Source organism: Bos taurus, chromosome 25 (assembly GCF_002263795.3).
Source record: "Bos taurus isolate L1 Dominette 01449 registration number 42190680 breed Hereford chromosome 25, ARS-UCD2.0, whole genome shotgun sequence".
In the NCBI taxonomy this organism is placed as follows: Eukaryota; Metazoa; Chordata; class Mammalia; order Artiodactyla; family Bovidae; genus Bos; species Bos taurus.
This window is the reverse complement of record NC_037352.1, coordinates 38,651,001-38,668,812: the sequence shown is the minus strand read 5'-3', so window position 1 is coordinate 38,668,812 and position 17,812 is coordinate 38,651,001. Positions and strand designations below refer to the sequence as shown.

The 17,812-nt window shown below is 43.7% G+C and overlaps 1 protein-coding gene across 9 annotated transcripts in view; it reads right to left on the bottom strand.

The window, feature by feature from the left end:
• The window catches only part of RNF216 (ring finger protein 216), a 120,695-nt gene that overhangs the window by 68,383 nt on the left and 34,500 nt on the right, over positions 1–17,812 (bottom strand). For all 9 annotated transcript variants that reach the window (XM_059881385.1, XM_059881386.1, XM_059881384.1 and 6 more), the window contains 5 exons: positions 14,800–14,939; positions 11,305–11,355; positions 10,249–10,386; positions 8,885–9,033; positions 8,312–8,390 (listed from right to left, as the gene is read on the bottom strand). In XM_059881385.1, the coding sequence (XP_059737368.1) occupies positions 8,312–8,390; positions 8,885–9,033; positions 10,249–10,386; positions 11,305–11,355; positions 14,800–14,939 (557 nt within the window). The remainder of the gene's footprint in view (positions 1–8,311; positions 8,391–8,884; positions 9,034–10,248; positions 10,387–11,304; positions 11,356–14,799; positions 14,940–17,812) is intronic.

The following is a 17,812-nucleotide window of genomic DNA, read 5'->3' as shown; positions in this document are numbered from 1 at the left end:
TGTCTGACTCTTAGCGACCCCATGGCCTGCAGCCCACCAGGCTTCTCTGTCCTCCACTATCTCCCAGAGTTTGCTCAAATTCATGTCCATGGAGTCAGTGATGCTATCGGAGGTAAGTGAGGAGTCCTCTTTTGGCCCTCTGACGGGACTTTACAACTGTCCCCATTAGGAGAACTTTGTGATTCTGCGGTAGCAGGTTCTACAAACCTGGGGGAGGAAGCGCCTCCTGTCTAGGAGTTCCTTTGCTCACCTGAGTCTGCCCGTCACCTGCACACACTCGGCATCAGTCTCCGCCTTCCCTGAAGGGCAGCGGCTGCTTTACTGAGACAAGTGACGGCCAGCGGGGCAAGCACCTCAGTTACATTGTGTCGTTTAATGCAAACCAACCCCCCCCACCCCCACCAGGCCCCAGGTACAGATTTATATAGAGATACAACTGACAGCCATTTACAAAAGCTCCATCAAACAGGTGCAACTGTTCTCATTTTACAGATAAAGGAAATGTGGCTCAGGGAGATGACATATCTACCTAGGTCATGATGCCGAAAAGAGGAAGAGCCCGGATTAACCAAGAGAGGTTTAAGAGCAAAAGCCTCGTGTTAACCACTCCTCCAGACTGTCTGCTTAGCTGCCTCATGAACAAAGGCTAGGGCACCCAGCAAAGGACTGGCCCTGGAGCAGGGCGTGGAAGAACACTTCTCATGCAACTGTTTCAAAAAGAACTCTCAAAACAGAGAATTTACCAATACAGCTCAGCAAAAAAAGTACTCATCCCACACAATGCTGACACAGGAGAAAGGAAAGGCTCTTCATCCTGAACTGAACAGGAAGTTCTGTGATCTGTCCCCTAGAAGGTGGCCAACATCTTAACCATTTAAAATGGCTTCATTAAGAAGCGCTGAATGTTCTCCGAGGGCAGGACAGAGCAATGCCCATTTCCTGGGTGCAAGGAAGGTCAGCAAATACCCAAGGCCCAGGCTGCTGTTCAGGCCCCGAAGTCTACCATGAGAGCTCAGTGTCTGGACCACCTTGGCTCTGAAATGCATGTCACCACCTGTTGGAAAGTCAGCAGCTGACTTCCGAGTGTCGAGGGGAGAGATCCGAGGGGCTGTGCCAGCCCCCGCTGAGAAAGCTGAGACGGCAGCGCTGCTGGTGCCCGCTCACCAGGCCTGTAACTTTGGACACCTCACGGGTGCTGTCCCAGCCCGCCGCAGAAGCAAATACGCAGCAAAGGGAGTCTCGTGAACGTTTTCTCAGTGGATGTAAAAGTTATGCTGACACTATACAATGTACTATTACGTGTACAATGGCATTGTATCTAAAAAAGTTACATACAGACTTAATTAAAAAATACTTTATTGCCAAAGAATGTTTAACCATCACCTGAGCCTTCAGCGGGTCATAATCCTTGTGTGATAGTAATATCAAAGATCACTGACCACAGATCACCATAACAAATATAATAATAAAAGTCTGAAATAAGGCAAGAATTATTAAAATATGCCACAGAGACACAAAGTGAGCAAATGCTGTTGGAAAAACAGCAACAGACTTGCTCAATGCAGGGCTGACAGAAGCCTTCCATTTGTAAAAAAAAATAAAAATAAAAAACTGCAGTATCTGTGAAGTGTAATAAAATGAGGTATGACTGTATAAGAATAAAAACTATTTCTGTACAGTTGAGGGGAAGCAAAAATAAATGTTTTATTCATATTGGCATTTCAGTGTAATGCAAGCATATTTTTACCTTTCCCTATTTTGGGTATATATCTATCTCCTTTTAAAATAACTACTGCAAACAACAGCAGAGATGGTATTTATTCAAGTTTTATTAGGGAAGGCAGAGTAGGAAGAGGTAAGCAATATTTGCCTTTATTCTTCCTGGAAACACACAAACACACATCCCTAACTGGAAGATGTGGCTTCTCAAACACAGTGTTTAATGTGCTAAGATGTCAAGTAAAGAAGTGTGTGGATTTGAGACACTATGATGAACAGACTCACTATGCTATTCACTATGGGGAATTTTAAAAACTGGAAGCTGACAAAAATATTAAGACAAAGAGAGTTAAATCCTGAAACCTCGCTGTTTTAATGCCAGCTCTGCTCAGCGCTCAGCGGGGGATGGCTCACAGGGATGGCCTTTGGGATCCACTCTGGGCTGTGTGTGGCGGCAGGGAGGCCCCACTTCGGGTTCTCAGCACCACCACTTTCCCTCGATGGACACTGCCTTGGATGCCTCTGGGACCAATGGGAGACCAGGGCCTCACAAAGCACCCTTCCTGTCACACCTGCACACCGCTGCAGCCTGAGCTCTTAAGTGGTTCAGCCGGAGCCCCCGGGGTCTGAAGGAAGTGACACCTCGGGAGAAGCAGGGGCAGCTGAACGCTGAGGAGGAGTTCCCACCCCACCTCACTCCTGTGCACTTGCATCATGCAGCGTGGACTTCCACGCCAGGAGATGAGCCCTCATCTCGTGATTTAAAAATCCTTTTGTTATCCAGACATTTGGTTCTTCTCAACATTACTCCCTGAATAAAGGTCCTCCCTGAGAATCCTCCTGAACAAGAGGATCAGGCTTCATTCACATCTAGATAAATGTAAAGGCCTGTGCTCAGCACAGGGGTCAGCTGACTGGCTGGGCCTCAAATTACAGTGTGGCCAGTAAGTGCCAACCGTCCACTGTCACAGCTGGAACTGCCCTGGCACTGACAGCTGGTCCGGGTTCATTTACATTCTCTCCACGCAGCCACTGAGCTACTGCAGGCGGCTGCAGATGTCTGTTTTTTAGCAACAAACTGGTTCACTGCAGATGTGAATTTTGGTGATATTCTACTGCTGTCGAGTCAGTTAACACTGAATGCTACCAAGGACAGGATGGGGCCTGGAAAGCATGAAAAAAGATGAGCAGAGAAGAAGCTGGCAGGTGAGAAAGCTACATAAAAACAAGGGTAAGTGACACTGGGAAAAGATGAGAGCTTACACAATCACGTTTACATTCTTGGGCTCCACTAAAAGACATCAAGCAAAGGGGTCTCAATGGTTATTCTGATTAAAGTCCCACCACCAGCCATCTCCTCAATAGCACCAGCTTCATAAGTATTCCTAAACCTACCTTTCCAGAAAGCTCTACTTACACCTCTGAGTTTAGAGAGCAAAGTCATGATTCTAGACCGGTAGAAAGAGGCCCCACAGGGAAATTTCTGACCCTAAAAAATATTCCAGAAGCATCACTTTCAAATCTCTTAATTTAATATCCCACAGTCCCAACTCAAACACATCCAATCCACTCCTAAAAGCAGCATGTTAAAAACAAACTGATGAATTCTTTATCTGAGAATACACAGGACGCTGAGGGCCTTGACAATGGCATTCCATCACATCAATGAAACAAAGACTCTCTCCACATTTCATCAAAGATACAGTGTCTTATTCTTTCAGGATCTCAGGGGAATGATTCCAGGCATTCAAGCCCTCCTCCAGATAATGCATTCATATAAATGCCTCATCTCAGAGTGACAAGCTCCTGGAAATTTAACTGGAGTTCAGATTACTGGCAGTGACAATGCAATAGGGGAGCAGATGCCCTTAGTCTCAAAAGGGCCAAACTGGCTTGTGGCTCATTTATTAAAGAGGAGGAATCCTCAAGGACCAATGGCTGGTTCAGCCATCTAGCTGAAGAGAAAGTACGTCATCAGGAGAACAGGTACAAGTGAAAAAGGTAACAGCATCTGCCCTAACAACAATGACATCTCTGATATTAAATTCTGAATGAGCAGAGAGTGGTCCGCTTTGGTACTAAACCTAAAAGAATTCTGTAAGTTCTCCCAAGACTGTTTCGCTGACACACACACTTTTGAAATGCCCAAGAGAAAACCTTTCCTCGTGGAGTGTTAGTGCCACCTTGTGGCCAATCTCTCCATGGCTCCTGGAGGAGGAAATGGCACCCCACTGCAGTATTCTTGCCTGGGAAATCCATGGACAGAGGGGCCTGGAGGGCTGCACGCCACGGGGTCACGAAGAGTGGAACGCGACTGAGCACGCACACTCACACAGTAACAATTCACTTTTAAGTTCTCCCTTCTTTTCAAAGGACAGGTGGCAAGTTCTTGGTAAGTATCAACTGCTAACTGGCTGTCACTGTCCCTTGAGAGAGCTTTCCCTTCATCTTTCACACTGGGCCAGACGCGAGTCTAGAACATGAATGCGCCTGTGCTCAGGTGAGGGTCGAGTCCTGGAGCACACTGCAGTGGACAGACTGTGTGATGCAGCCTCTTCACTGTAGAGCACCACTGAGGGACGTCAAGAGTTGTGAACCACTGGAGAGATTATTTTCAACTTAGATAGCAAGACTCTTAAGGTCATACTTTCCCTAAACTCACCCATGAATTGCCTCCGGTGACCTAACTCCTACAGGGCCTCACTCCAGCCCCCTCGAGTTTCCACATTCCATTCTGTTTTTCCCCAGGACTCCCTCCTTTCAATGTTTCTTATTCCTGACTCCAAAACCCTCCTACAGCCTAGATCTCCCCTGTGCTCCTGACCGTAGTCACGTTCCAAATAAATACTGAGCACCTGATGTGTGCCAGGCCCTGGGAAAAGGACACTTACTGAATACTTCCACTCTCAAAACTCAACACGTCCAAAACAGAGTTGATCACCTCTCCTGGAACCTTTTTCTAATCTATTTCCAATTCTGTGTGAATAGTTCATCATCCACTCAGAGGTTCAAACCAGAAAAATGAGTCATCCAGGTTTCTCCCCACCCCCACAGTCAAACCACCTCTTTCTAATCCTATCTCCCTACCGTCTCTCCTCTTCTCCACTCCCACTGTTAGCTCTGGTTCTCATGATCTGTACCAGTCAGAATGTGCTAGGTTTGCTGCTGGAACAAACTCAAAATTCAATAGCTCAAAACAAACTTATTTCTACATGTCTATCTTGGCAGAAGGAAAAGACAGTGAAAGATATGCTCTCTCTCCTTTTGAAATTGGGGTAACAACAACATAACATGGATTCTACCTTATTAAGGGCAGATTGAAAGACTGAAGGCAGGAGCAGGGGACGACAGAGGATGAGATGGTTGGATGGTATCACTAACTCAATGAATATGAGTTTGAGCAAACTCCAGGAGACGGTGAAGGACAGGGAAGCCTGGTGTGCTGCAGTCCTTGGGATTGCAAAAAGGAAGCCACAACTAAGTGACTGGACAACTACCTCATCAACACATTTTAAGCATACAGTTCAGTACGTTAACTACACGGACACTGCTGTGTGGCACATCTCTAAAACTTCCGCATTTTGTGCGACTGAAGTTCAGGTAACTTGTGTCTCCTGCACTGGCCTGCAGATTCCTAATCACTGGACTGCCAGGGTTGTCCTAGACTGGCCTTTCATGGGGAAAAACCTTCACCAATCTATCAGGCAATAGATTATGGAAGACTCTCAACCTTCTCTGGATGCCCCTTCTCTAGACTTATGCGTGTACATTTCCAGTTTAGAGAGGTTTTCTGTTTTGGGGAGTCTGCCATCTCTTGCTCCCTCTGGTGTCTGTCTGCAGTACTGCAGGTTCTCTGGAGCTGCTGTGAGACGCCCAGCTTTTTCTTCTTAGCAGCCTTTATGTGAGCTTCCCAGGTGGCGCGGTGGGTGAACAATCTATATGCAATGAGGGTTAGGGTTAGGGTTCAATCCCTAGGTCAGGAACATCCCCTGGAAGAGGGCATGGCAACCCTCTCCAGCATTCTTGCCTGTAGAACCCCATGGACAGAGGAGCCTGGAGGGCTATGGTCCACGGGGTCACAAAGAGTCAGACATGACTGAAGCAACTGAGCAAGCAGCCCTTGGGCATCCAGAGTATGGTGGGTCTCATTAGTGCTCTGAGTTGGGCAAGAGAGAAACGAGCCCTGTAAAGAGCTCTCCACTCCCCAAAACCTGGAACGTTGGATATGTATGTCCCACTTTTCGTTTCCCCTCGAGGCAAAAGCCACAGAGATGTAACGGCCTCTGTCTGCGACACTACGAGCTTTGGGAACAGCAGCAAGCCTCTCAGCTCTCTTTTGTTCCCAGAGGCCTCCAGGCATCTAGAGTATGCAGGGCCCTGTCAGGGCTGAATCAAGTCAGACAGAAACCAGTCCCCTGGGCAGTAACCCAAAAAACTGGAACACTGGATGCACGTTCCAACTCTTCCCCTCTCCAAGCAGAGGCTGGGAACTGGGGTTTTCTCCTGCTCTCTCTACACTAAGCCAAGGAAAGTGGCAAAGGTGAGCGAACGTTTGCTAGCCCAAACCACTGCCTTTGTCCTCGGTGATCTGAAACCTGGTGCTCCCTCCTGGCCGTGCTTAGACTCAGGAAAGGTACAAGCCAGCCCCTTGGGGAAGTTCTCTGAGAAGTCTGAGTATCAGATGTATGTCCCAGTCTGCTCGTCACCTCCCCAAGGGGATGTGAGGAGTTGGGCGTTTCCTCCATGTGTGCTGCATGTGCTAGGGGAAGGACTCTGGGGGTGAGTTCCATTAATTTCCCTACCAGCTGACTGCGCTGTCTGGAGTACAGGAGCCATGTAACTGGTTTCAAGATTTCTCACAAGGGTCTGGTCCATGTATTGCTAAATCAAGTGTTTCTGGGGAGGAGGAGAGTTTGGGGCTACCTATTCCATCCCCTTGCTGACATCACTTCTAAGCGCATGTTTTACCATGCTTCCTGCAAGTGACCTCTCATCCACACTCACACTGCATTGGCCCACAGAAACTCTCCAAGTTCAGCAGGGGGTGTACGTTCCTCCCACAGAGAGGAAGCAAAATACTCGTTTTTTCTGCCTAGGGTCTTAAGAGCCAGCCTGAAGGAGGCTTCTGCTGACATCCCAGGTTGGATGATCTCAGATACTCACGGGGCACTGTTTCAGACTCCCACGTACCCTGACACCTTCCTGTAACTGTCTTTGGCCTTCCAAATCGTACACAAGCACTTTCACTGGCAGAGTCTAATCTAGCATCATACCAGGAAATGTAATTTCTAGCTCAAGCTTAGCAATTCATGGAGACTCCCGAGGTGAGCAGGTGACAGCGATGTGCAGCTCTCACCTAGATCACTCAACAGCCAGACCAACTTCTGCTGTTTCAGCCCCAGCCCCCACCTCAGGATGGTGCCGAAGGCCTGCATGCATGGCCCTGGCCCCTCCCAGCTCATGAGCCTGAGCCCATCTTGTCACACTCGCAGTACCAGTCGCCTCCAGGAGGGGACTGCCTCCTGGACCCAGAACATTCCACACCTTCACTTTCACGTCACTCCCACCCTGCCCTTCCTGCGGCTGCCGCCTCCTTGCTCTCTGTGCCCTAGCTCAGGCCCCGCCTTCCCAAGTGTTCTAGTGGTGGACACACGGGGACCACGCAGGACAGTCAACCACTCTGCTTTCTTAGTTCCAAGATGCCAGAGACTACAGCCTGGGATGGGAACAAATTACTAAATGGATACATCAACTGTAAGAAAATATCCAGATTTTACACAGAAATATTAATGTTGAAAACAAAATGGGTAATTAGTCTGTCAGTCTAGCTTCTTCTTCCTTTTCCAATATCCACTTTCATTTCTTCACTTTCCAAAAGGGCAGAGGGTGGGGGAGATTTTAACATTCAACTCTCCTCATTCTATTTCAGAAAAATGGCTGAAAATATACTTGCCTAGGTAGATGCCAATACAATATTCCTTAAAAACTTTTAAGTGGCTTATATAAACGGTTGACAAATTTCAAGACACTCTCAGCTCACGAAGTAGGAGTCAAAGAAGAAAGACTTTCAGCAGCAAGGTGATTGGACAGCTTTGGTCTCACCCTACACGACCAGTCCATATGAGAACAGCTGAGGAAGTCATCTACCAAATGTGACAGAGATGCCACCATGGTGCCCAGTTCTGTTAATCAAAGAAATACCATGTGGACTTCGAAGGTGGCAGACTGTGTGAATGCACATGTGAAAAGAAGCGTTTGAGCACAACAGGATGGTGAGAGAGCAAGCAAGAAAAATACTAGCACAGTGGAAACACAAAATCCTTTACGTTCTACACTACAGTATCTGCCCTTGAGGAAGATGGCATAAACCAGGGATCCAGAGCTATGTGATTAAATTCTGTAGGTGGCCCCCACCTCTGAGACAAAGTCAACCACCTCACAAGGTACCAAATTAATCTGCTTTCATGCAAAGGAGAGCACTCCGATCCTCCTCAGGGGTCAGCATGCAGAGGACCAGCAGGGACTGTGCCACTAAGGCGGTCTATAATACCAAATTCAAATGTGAGTCTAGAAAAGGCATTTGCCACCCTACCTTTCGACAGCGAGGATTGGGACAACTGAACCTCTTCACGTCACTGTCCAGGAGAGCAGGAAAGCTGCAGGAGGGGCACCTAGAATCAGAGCAGCAGAAGGAGGTTATTCAGAACACTGAAGTCTGACTGTTCATTCTAAGATGGAGTATTCAGCTGGAGAGTCACACCTCCCTTTACTCCTTACTTTTCATTAAAACACAGACGGAGGCTCTCTGTGCTGGCTCTCACCAGGAAAGCAGGTGCCATTCTGAGTCCCGCCTCAGTGCAAACCACTCAGTAAACATACCCTTCTGAGAACTCTACACATGTCACCTCTTTTGGCTCAATGCACAAGGACTACAGCTAGAAGCCAGATGATTAAGAGGTGCCATGGAATGGAGGTAAAAATCTGAATTGCAGATTTTTCCATTAATAAAATTATCCTCTTATTTCAAAGCAAGAAATGCCAGAAAACCTGCAGCTAGGACTCTGCCACAGAATTTCACTGTCAAAATAAAAGGGCCCAGGGCAGTGTAAGTCTTCCTAATGGGGAACGAGTTGACAGATGACATTCTCTGACTCTCAGAACTCACCTGACAAGCTCATCAGCGTAGGCTGCTGCAACTTCTTCCTCTGCTTTTCGCTCATAGTATTTATACAGGATGGTCTGGGGAAGCACCTTCTCCAGTTCACTGGCTGGGAATGAGCATGTGCAGCTGCCCTCCATACAGCTGAGCTCTGACTAGAATGACACCGCCAGGAGAAGCAGGGGAAAAAAATTTAACCCAAGTTTTTAGAAGCACACACACAAATTTCAGTGGTTAAATGCATCTTGCAATGGAAAGAAAATAAACAGTGGTTCAGAACCAGACTCCGAGACGGTAAAGGTCCCCTCTTTGAGAAAGCACTCTCAAAATAAGAAAACCATGAAATAAAAACACAAAGTCCATCTTTAATTCCACCTGAGGACCTCTACGAGCCTAAACCAGAATATATCAAGATGGGAAGTAGATGAGGATGGGTAAATGGCTTAGCAGATTAAGAGAGGAAAGTTACAGCTCAGGTCTGAAAAGAAGGTACTCAAGATAAGCAAGCTGACTCTCTCTCTAGTTCCTGGAAAAGGTGGAGGTCCAAACCTCTCACACGGCAGAGGTGAGTGGGAGGAGGGGCAGGGACTGACACAATGCTACTGCACACTCCAGAGAGGACAGCACAGTGTATACACGACTCTTCTGAAGTGCACCGGGAAATTAAACAGTCGTGTGACTCATTTTATTGTGATATATATTATACTGCAGCGCCCTGGAACCCAACTTGCAATATCTTTAAGTATGCCTATATTCTGCTAATCACATCCACTCTCTCAGTAACTGCTACTCAGCCCCTGATTAAACTACAACTGATTTTAGAATAACTGATGTCAAGTGGTTTGATTATTGGTGGGGCACTTATGAAAAGCAATTGTGGTTTTCGAGTGTTCGTTAAGACAAAACTCTGAATTCTATGTTGTGTTATGTTGGTGTAAAGAGAAATTGACTTTGCACGGAGAAATATAATTTTGCATAAAATATTATTCATTTTAATACAACTGTATAAAATCTTTTAAAATTTTTGTTAAAAAAATACTAATTTGCAGCCTCATATATTCAATACAGGCTGCAGGACTCTCTTTGGGTGTTTATCCTTCATTTTATTTGTGAACAGGAAGAGGAGAAGTTGGTGCTCCTATGAGCCAGGCACGAGAGCATGAAGAATTAAACCATTCCCTGAAAAGAAATCTAGTGTGCTTAGGACTAACATAATCACACAAATCAGAGGCTGCAGAGGAATCACACGCATCAGCATGTCTTAGCAGAGTTCCACCTCACCCCAGAAAAGGCATTTCCATGAGGCATTTACACTTGTCTATAAATGCGGTCTCCACAGATGCTGTATGCACACACTGCACCATTCTTACCTTTCCAGATCCAAAGACTGCCTCTTGGGCGTATCTGATGAGACACTCTTTGCAGAATAAGTGAGCGTCAGCACACTGCGTCAGCTCCTCGAATGGGAACTCCCCATAGCAGCAGCGGCACTCAATCAGCTGGCCATCCTGGACGTGGGCAGAAACATGTGAAATTCCCTACACTCGAGTAGAGGAGGCAGCCATGTTTCATATTCCCCCACCCCAAACACATTCCGAGGTGAAAAGCAATTCCTAAAAGCCATAAAACAATGATGAGCTGTTTTCTGCTGTAGAAATCTAGCTTAAGATGCCAGTACAAATATGAGTACATATTAACAGCTAAAGACAGTACAATTTTCATGTTTTTTGGGGGGTATTCTTTGGCATTATCCTTTGTATAAAGTTACCATATTCACGAATTTCATTGTACTGGCAGGATTATAACATCTATAATCAAATGCTAACAGTCAGGAACAAGTGGCATGTGGGGTATTATCTTAAAACGTTTCAAAAGTTGCATATTGCATCTTGTTATAAGACAAGAGTGCGATGGGGTTGTGTCTCAGTCCAAGCTTTACCTTAAGGGACTACTGAAGCCATATACAGCAGCATTTCAAGTACTGTGAGTACCAGGAAACTTCTCCTTTTTATTAAGGGCAGTGACTGATCAGTCATTAGTTCATTTCTACCATGTCAGAAAAGGCCAAATGTGAGGATGGCTGATACCACACAAAATCCATCTGATCCTAAGGTTAAATATATCTCTTCTTTCTAACTCTGAAGTGACATGTGAATTCTAAATTTTGCTCTAAGAGTCTATCTAACAGATTCCAGGAAATGTTTAAGACAAACAACTCTAACAATATTATCTTCCCTCAAAGTCTAATCCAGTTTGGATTCAATGGTTCAATACCTGATTTTAACTTAGTTGAACCACAAACTCGGCAGGTCAACAGCAGAGGTTAAGGGAACCAATTTGTCATCAAAATGCGTAGGAAATGTGAGATGAGAAAAACAGCTAATGAAAATACCCAGAATAAGTTAATTAGATGAAATATCAATTACCTTTTGATACTGTTCTTCATTCATCTGCAGGGCAAGCAAAAAGTCTTCATGCTGAGGAACAAAAAACCAGACACATAGATGCAACTCTAGTCAAGATGTCATAAACCACTTAGCATTTACTTTCATAAACATACAATGATGATTAATAGTCATCTCTTCAGTTATATAGTTTACTAGTTTAAAAAATTAACTGATAATAAATTTAAAATGCATCAGAGTGCTGTATGTAAAAAAGGAAACTTTACAAGTACTAGAATATATGGAGAAAACATTCTTAAATCTGACTCAAAATATAGAAGGAATAAAAGACTGACATAAAACACTTATGAGTGTAGAATAGCATGTAAGTAAACAAAACAACTGAATGGGTAAAAACCAAGTCTGACAACATACTTTGCTGGTAAGGCTAGTGAGAAACAGGTACTCTTCTACATTTCTGGTGAGAATGCAAAAAAGTACAACCACCATGGAGGGGGATTTGGCATGATGTTAACAGTGACGTAACTATTTATACTCTAACTCATCAATCACACTTATAGGAAATCTATTCCAAAGTTACCCTGGGGCAGAAATACGAAATGATATATGCATACAGTTATTTATAATGGTACTATCTGTAACAGCAGAAATCTGGAAAGCAGCCTGAATGTCCAGCAAAAGGGCAACAACTGAGTCAACTCTGGTACTGCAGACAATGGCACACTAGGCAGTTTTTAAAGGAAGGAGAAGAATCTCCATGGACTGCTGTGGAGTCATCATCAGGACGCACTGTTAAGTGAAAAGGGCAAGGGCAGAACAGTGTGTACCTTTTAGGTAAGAAAGAAATGTCTGAAATATATATATACACACACACATGCTTTTACATAAAAGAAGGAAAGATAAACAAAAAACTATAAAATGGTTATAAGAGATCTGACCTCGCAGATATCCTAAAGAGTCTTGGGGAACTCAGGGGTCCATGGGCCAAATCTGAGTTTCTGGTCTAGAAAATACATACAGGCACACTTCATTCTATTGCACTTTGCAGACAGTGCTCTCCAAAAAAAAAAAAAGAAAAGAAAAGAAAAAAAAGAACCCCACAAAAACTGAAGTTTCGTGACTTGCATCAAAGCAAGCCTACTGGTGCTGTTTCTCCAACAGCAATTTGTTTACTTCATGCGTCAGTGTCACTTTTTAGCAAGTCTCATAATATTTTAGACTTTTTCGTTATCATTACTGTCTTTGTTATGGTGGTCAGTGACCTTTGATGCTGCCCCTGCAACTGTTTTGGGGTGCCACGCACTGCGCCCTAAGACAGTGAACTTGCTTGACGTATGTCATGTGTGTTCTGACCGCTCCACTGATGGGCATTCCCCACTCCTCTCCCTAGTCCCCCAGATACAACAACACTGAAAACAGGCTAATCAACAACCCTACAATGCTCTCTAAGCATTCAAATGAAAGGAAGAGTGGCCCATCTCTCAGCCACAATATTCTCATAAACCAAAGTCCGGATGAAAGACATGAGGAAGTTGTAGAAGAAAAGTCCGATGTCGGCAGAGGCTGGTTCATGAAGTTTAAGGAAAGACACCATTTCTATAACATGAAAGTGCAAGATGAAGCAGTGGGTGCATGATGTTGTAGAAGCTGCAACAAGTTATCCAGAAGATGTAGCTGAGATCATGAATGAAGGTGGCCACACTAAACAATAGATTTTCAAATGCAGATAAAACAGCTTTCTATTGGAAGAAGATGCCATCAAGGACCTTCACTGATAGACAGAAGTCAGTGTCTGGCTTCAAAGGACAGGCTGACTCTCATTAGGGGTTAGTGCACCTGATGACCTGAAGCTGAAGCCAGTGCTCCTTTTACTGTTCCAAAAATCCTAGGGCCCTTAAGAATTAGGCTTTCTGTATTCCGCTTGTGTTCTATAAATGGAACAACAAAGCCTGGATGACAGCACATCTGTTTACAAGATGGTTGACTGAATAATTTAAGCTCGCTAAGAACTACTGCTGAGAAAAAGAGTCCTTTCAAAATATTACTGCTCGCTGAAATGCTCCTGGTCACCTAAGAGATCTAATGGAGAGGAACGAGATTAATGTTTCCATGCCTGCTAACACAAAATCCATTCTGCATCTCATGGATCAAGGAGTTAGTTTTTAACTTTCGAGACTTATTAAGAAATGCATTTTGTAAGGTTTATAAGCCATAGTGATTCCTATGATGAATCTGGGGCAAAGTCAACTGAAAACTTCTGGAAGGGATTCACCATTCCACGTGCAATAAAAAAAACATTTGTAATCTATGGGAAGACATGAAAATACCAACATTAACAGGAGTTTGGAAGAAGCTGATCCCAACTCGCATGGCTGACTTTAAAGAATAAATTAATTGCATGTGTGGTATAAACAGTAAGAGAATCAAACAGCTGCAATCTCATGAATAAAACCTTCAAGTATAAGGAGCTGCTTTTTACAGATGAACCAAAAGAAAAAAGAAAGAAGCAGTTTCTTGAGATGGAAATTACTGGTGAAGATACTATGAAGATTGCTGAAATGACAACAAAGGATTTAGAAAATCGCACAAACTTAGTTGATCAGGCAGCAGCAGGATTTGAGGCGACTGACTCCACGTTTGAAAGCTGTGGGTAGAATGTTATCAAACAGCACAGCGCATTACAGAGAAATCACTCACGAAAGGAAGAATATCGACCCATTTGGCAAGCTGCATTTTGCCACACCTTAAGAGATGTGGACAGCTACCTTCACTCTCAGCAAGCACCACTCTTATCAGTGAGAAGCCACCAAAACTGAGGCAAGACCATCCCCTCCCCACCAGCGAAAAGATTATGACTTGCTGAAAACACAGATGATGGTTAGCATTTTTTAGCAATAAAGCATTTCTTAATTAAGGCTTGGACACTGGTTTTTAGACACAGCACTATTGCACACTTACTAGACTGCACTGTAGTGTAAACATGACTCTCCTACACACTGGGAGGCCAAAGCATTCTTATGATGAGCTTCACTACGATATTCACTTTACTGGCCTGCAACTGAACCCACAATGTCTCTGAGGTCTGTCTGTATTAAAAAACCAAATTTGTATCTTCCAGCTGACTTGCACATTTGACAGTACATTTCTGGCCTGGAGAATTCAATGGACTATATAGTCCATGGGGTCGCAGAGTCAGACATGACTGACTGACTTTGACTTTCACTTTTGGAAGAATTAAAGAGCTAAATGGAATCTGTTTATTCCTCTCCCAGTAGAGGGCGAAGAAGGTGAAACAGATGTGTTTACTAAGTGCCAATTAAAATAACGTAAATCTGATTTGTGAAACTATGAATTTTAGTCAGTATTACTACAAAACCTAGCTTTGTTTTCCTTTTAAAAACTTCATGGCTTATTCATTAATCACTTAAAAGAAAAGGCAAATCTTCAAAGACAGCTTTACACTGAGCCCCACCAGCAAATCAGATCCTAGATACACATACAAACACATCTTCCTACCTCTGCCATCTCTTTGATTTTCTGCTCGTAGAACTCCTGCTCCTGCTGCACAGCTGGAAGGAGGGCACGCCGGTCATAGGACCTACAATGTCGCCGCTTATTTTCCAGAAAGAACATCCTCTTCTCTATTTTTTTGTCACCTAGAAGACACGTGACAATGCAAAATCATGCAGACAACTGTTTTGCTAGGAATCCAGACAGCCATCCCAGTCTTATGTGGCCTGGTCCCCCACTTATTCCTATCAGGATGTTAAGTTACATGACTTTCCCATAACGTTCTTTTTGGGAAAACTGGGCTCCTAACCATTCCCACCATTCCATGCACTTTCTGACATTCTTCCTCTCCATAGCCATCCCTCATTATGATCCAACTGGAAGAGCTCCCCTATCCTGTCCGTACAGCAGTGTGGTATACACCGCAATTCATGATGTGCTTCCTACTGAGGATGGGGGGTTGACGGTTTGGGGTTATCATCCAGAGCTGCTATACCTGTGTCTGCAGTTCAGCAGCGCACACAGGAGGAGCAGAACTGCTGGATCAGCTTTAGAAAACAGAGTTAGTGTTCTGCAGTGCTTGTTCCAATTTACACTCGCCCTCTGCCAGCAATGTCATTAGTGTTTAATCTGAGCCGTCCTGGTAGGTGTAAATTTATGTTTTAAAATTTTTTTATTTTGAAAATGCAGTACCCAGACTTGTAATAAATAACACTTAGAACACAAGCTAAGAAAATGACGAATGTCAGATTTTACAACTGGTCTTATTTAGGTTTTGTATTTCTTTGGTTGATTTAGTAATGTACATTTTTCTAGAAAACTATCCATTCCATCCAGATTTTCTATTTACTCACAAAAGCCTGTTTTTTTGGTAATCTCTATACCCTGATACATTTTTTAATTTTTCTGCTTTCCTCTTGTTCACTCTACTTTTAAAAAACTAAAAAACATTTTTTCATTGACTATTTAGAAAACCAGTTTTTGGTTCTCTGTTCTGTTCCATCTATCTGACTATATTTCTGCCAAGACCACCTGGTCTTAATCACTGTAGTTACGGAGTAAGTTCTGAAATCCAGCAGACTGATTTCTCCCACTTTACTCTTCTTTTAAAAGATTAGTTTAGCTATTCTAGTACCCTGTCTCTCCATATAAACTTCAGGATAATTTTAGGATACCTTGCTTGTATCTGCAAAAAAAAATCTTGCTGGGATTTTGACAGAAATCACACTAGGTATGGGTATTAATTTGGAGAGGATTTGTATCTTCATTGAGTCTTTCAACCCATGAACATAGTACATGTCTTCATGTGTGTATATCTTCTTTGATTTTTTTTCTTCAGTGTTTTGTAGTTCTCATCTCAAGTCCCATACATGTTTTGTCAGATTCACACCTAAGTATTAAGTTTTTTCAAAATGACTTTAAATGGTATTGTACTTCAATCTTGATGCCCATATGCTCACTGCTAGCACAAAGCTACACTGGTTTTGTCGGCTGGTCTTTACCCCGCAACCTGACTGAACTTCCCTGGAGCTGTATGTGTCTACAATCATGTCATCTGCTTAGGAGCGGTTCTGGAAGAATTTTCCAGTGAAACCAAGTGGGGCTGGAGATCTTTTTGAAGATTTAAAACTGCGAATTCAATTTCCTTAACAGCTATACGGTTATTCAAATTATCTATTTTATATAGGTAAGTTTATTGGTAGTTTGTTTTTTGAGGAAACGGTCCATTTCACCTAGGCTGTCAAAATTACGTATGTAAAGACGTCCACATATTCCTCCTTGGATGTTTGTAGGGTCTACAGTGAAAGCCCCTATGAAGAGTAAGTTACCCTATAAAGAGTAACTCCAATTTGCATCTTTTTTCTGTCAGCCTTGCTAGAGGGGACATGCTGCATTTTTACTGATGTTCCGTTTCCATCCAAGTTCTATCCGTACTCCTCATGAGAGGCTATGTGGTGGTCAGCTCATATACAATGAAAAAGGACACTGGAGGGAGAATCTGGTCTCTCTCTTTGCCAGCTGATGTACAGCTCAAACAGTACTGCTTGGATGGAAAACAGTTGAAAAGGTAAAGAATAGGATTCCTGGAACCAATGAATGAGTCTAAGCTTATGTACTTATAAACCCCCTTTAAAAAAAAGACTGCAAGTCATAGATATGAATGTAAATCAAGTGTATTTTCTATTTCCAAACTTTCAGTGTCCTTAAAGATTATCTTGGTAAGACCAAGTTAAGAGTCAGAATCTTGGGACTTCCTTGGTGGTCCCCTGCTTAAGACTCTGCACTTTCACTGCCAGAGGCACAGGTCTGATCACTGCTCCAGGAACTAGGATCTCACATATTGTGCAGTGTGATTAAAAAAAAAAAAAAAAAAAATTCAGAGGTATACCTGAAAGAATGGGCTGAAACTAATGAGGTGATGTTCAGTGAAAAATATCAAATGCATCAAAACTGAGAGGTCTGTGACTTAAACAGCAAGGTGGGTAAGAAGATGAAGGTTTAATGTGAGTCAGTGGCAGGACATAGTTTGATTTTAAGAAGTTAAGGTGTTCTCAGGCTGTATGGCTGAAATTATAGAACCTAAATCCCAGCTGCTGCCTCAAAACAGCAGACCTCATTTGGAGTACTCTGTCCAGCCTTGTACACCCAACCTCTCAAAGAGATAAAGACAAGTTAGAGAAAGACAGAAAGAAGGGCAACTGGGAAGATGAAGAGGCAACAGATTTTAAATCCTTTCAGCGGCAAGAACTACAACCATGTCAGAAAACCTCAGGAGGCACATTCCTGGTGTGATATAAAGGAAGAACTTTCTACAAGACACAGCTAACCAAGAAGGGAGTAGACCACCTTGTGACGTGATACTTCCTTTTCTCTACCACTGAACGTCAGAAACAAGTACTGAATGACTGTGTGTTAGTGTGCCTAGTTAGGCGTGCCTAGTCTAAACAGGGTTGCCTGGTGGCTCAAAAGGTAAAGCGCCTGCCTACAATGCAGGAGACCTGGGTTCAATCCCCGGGTC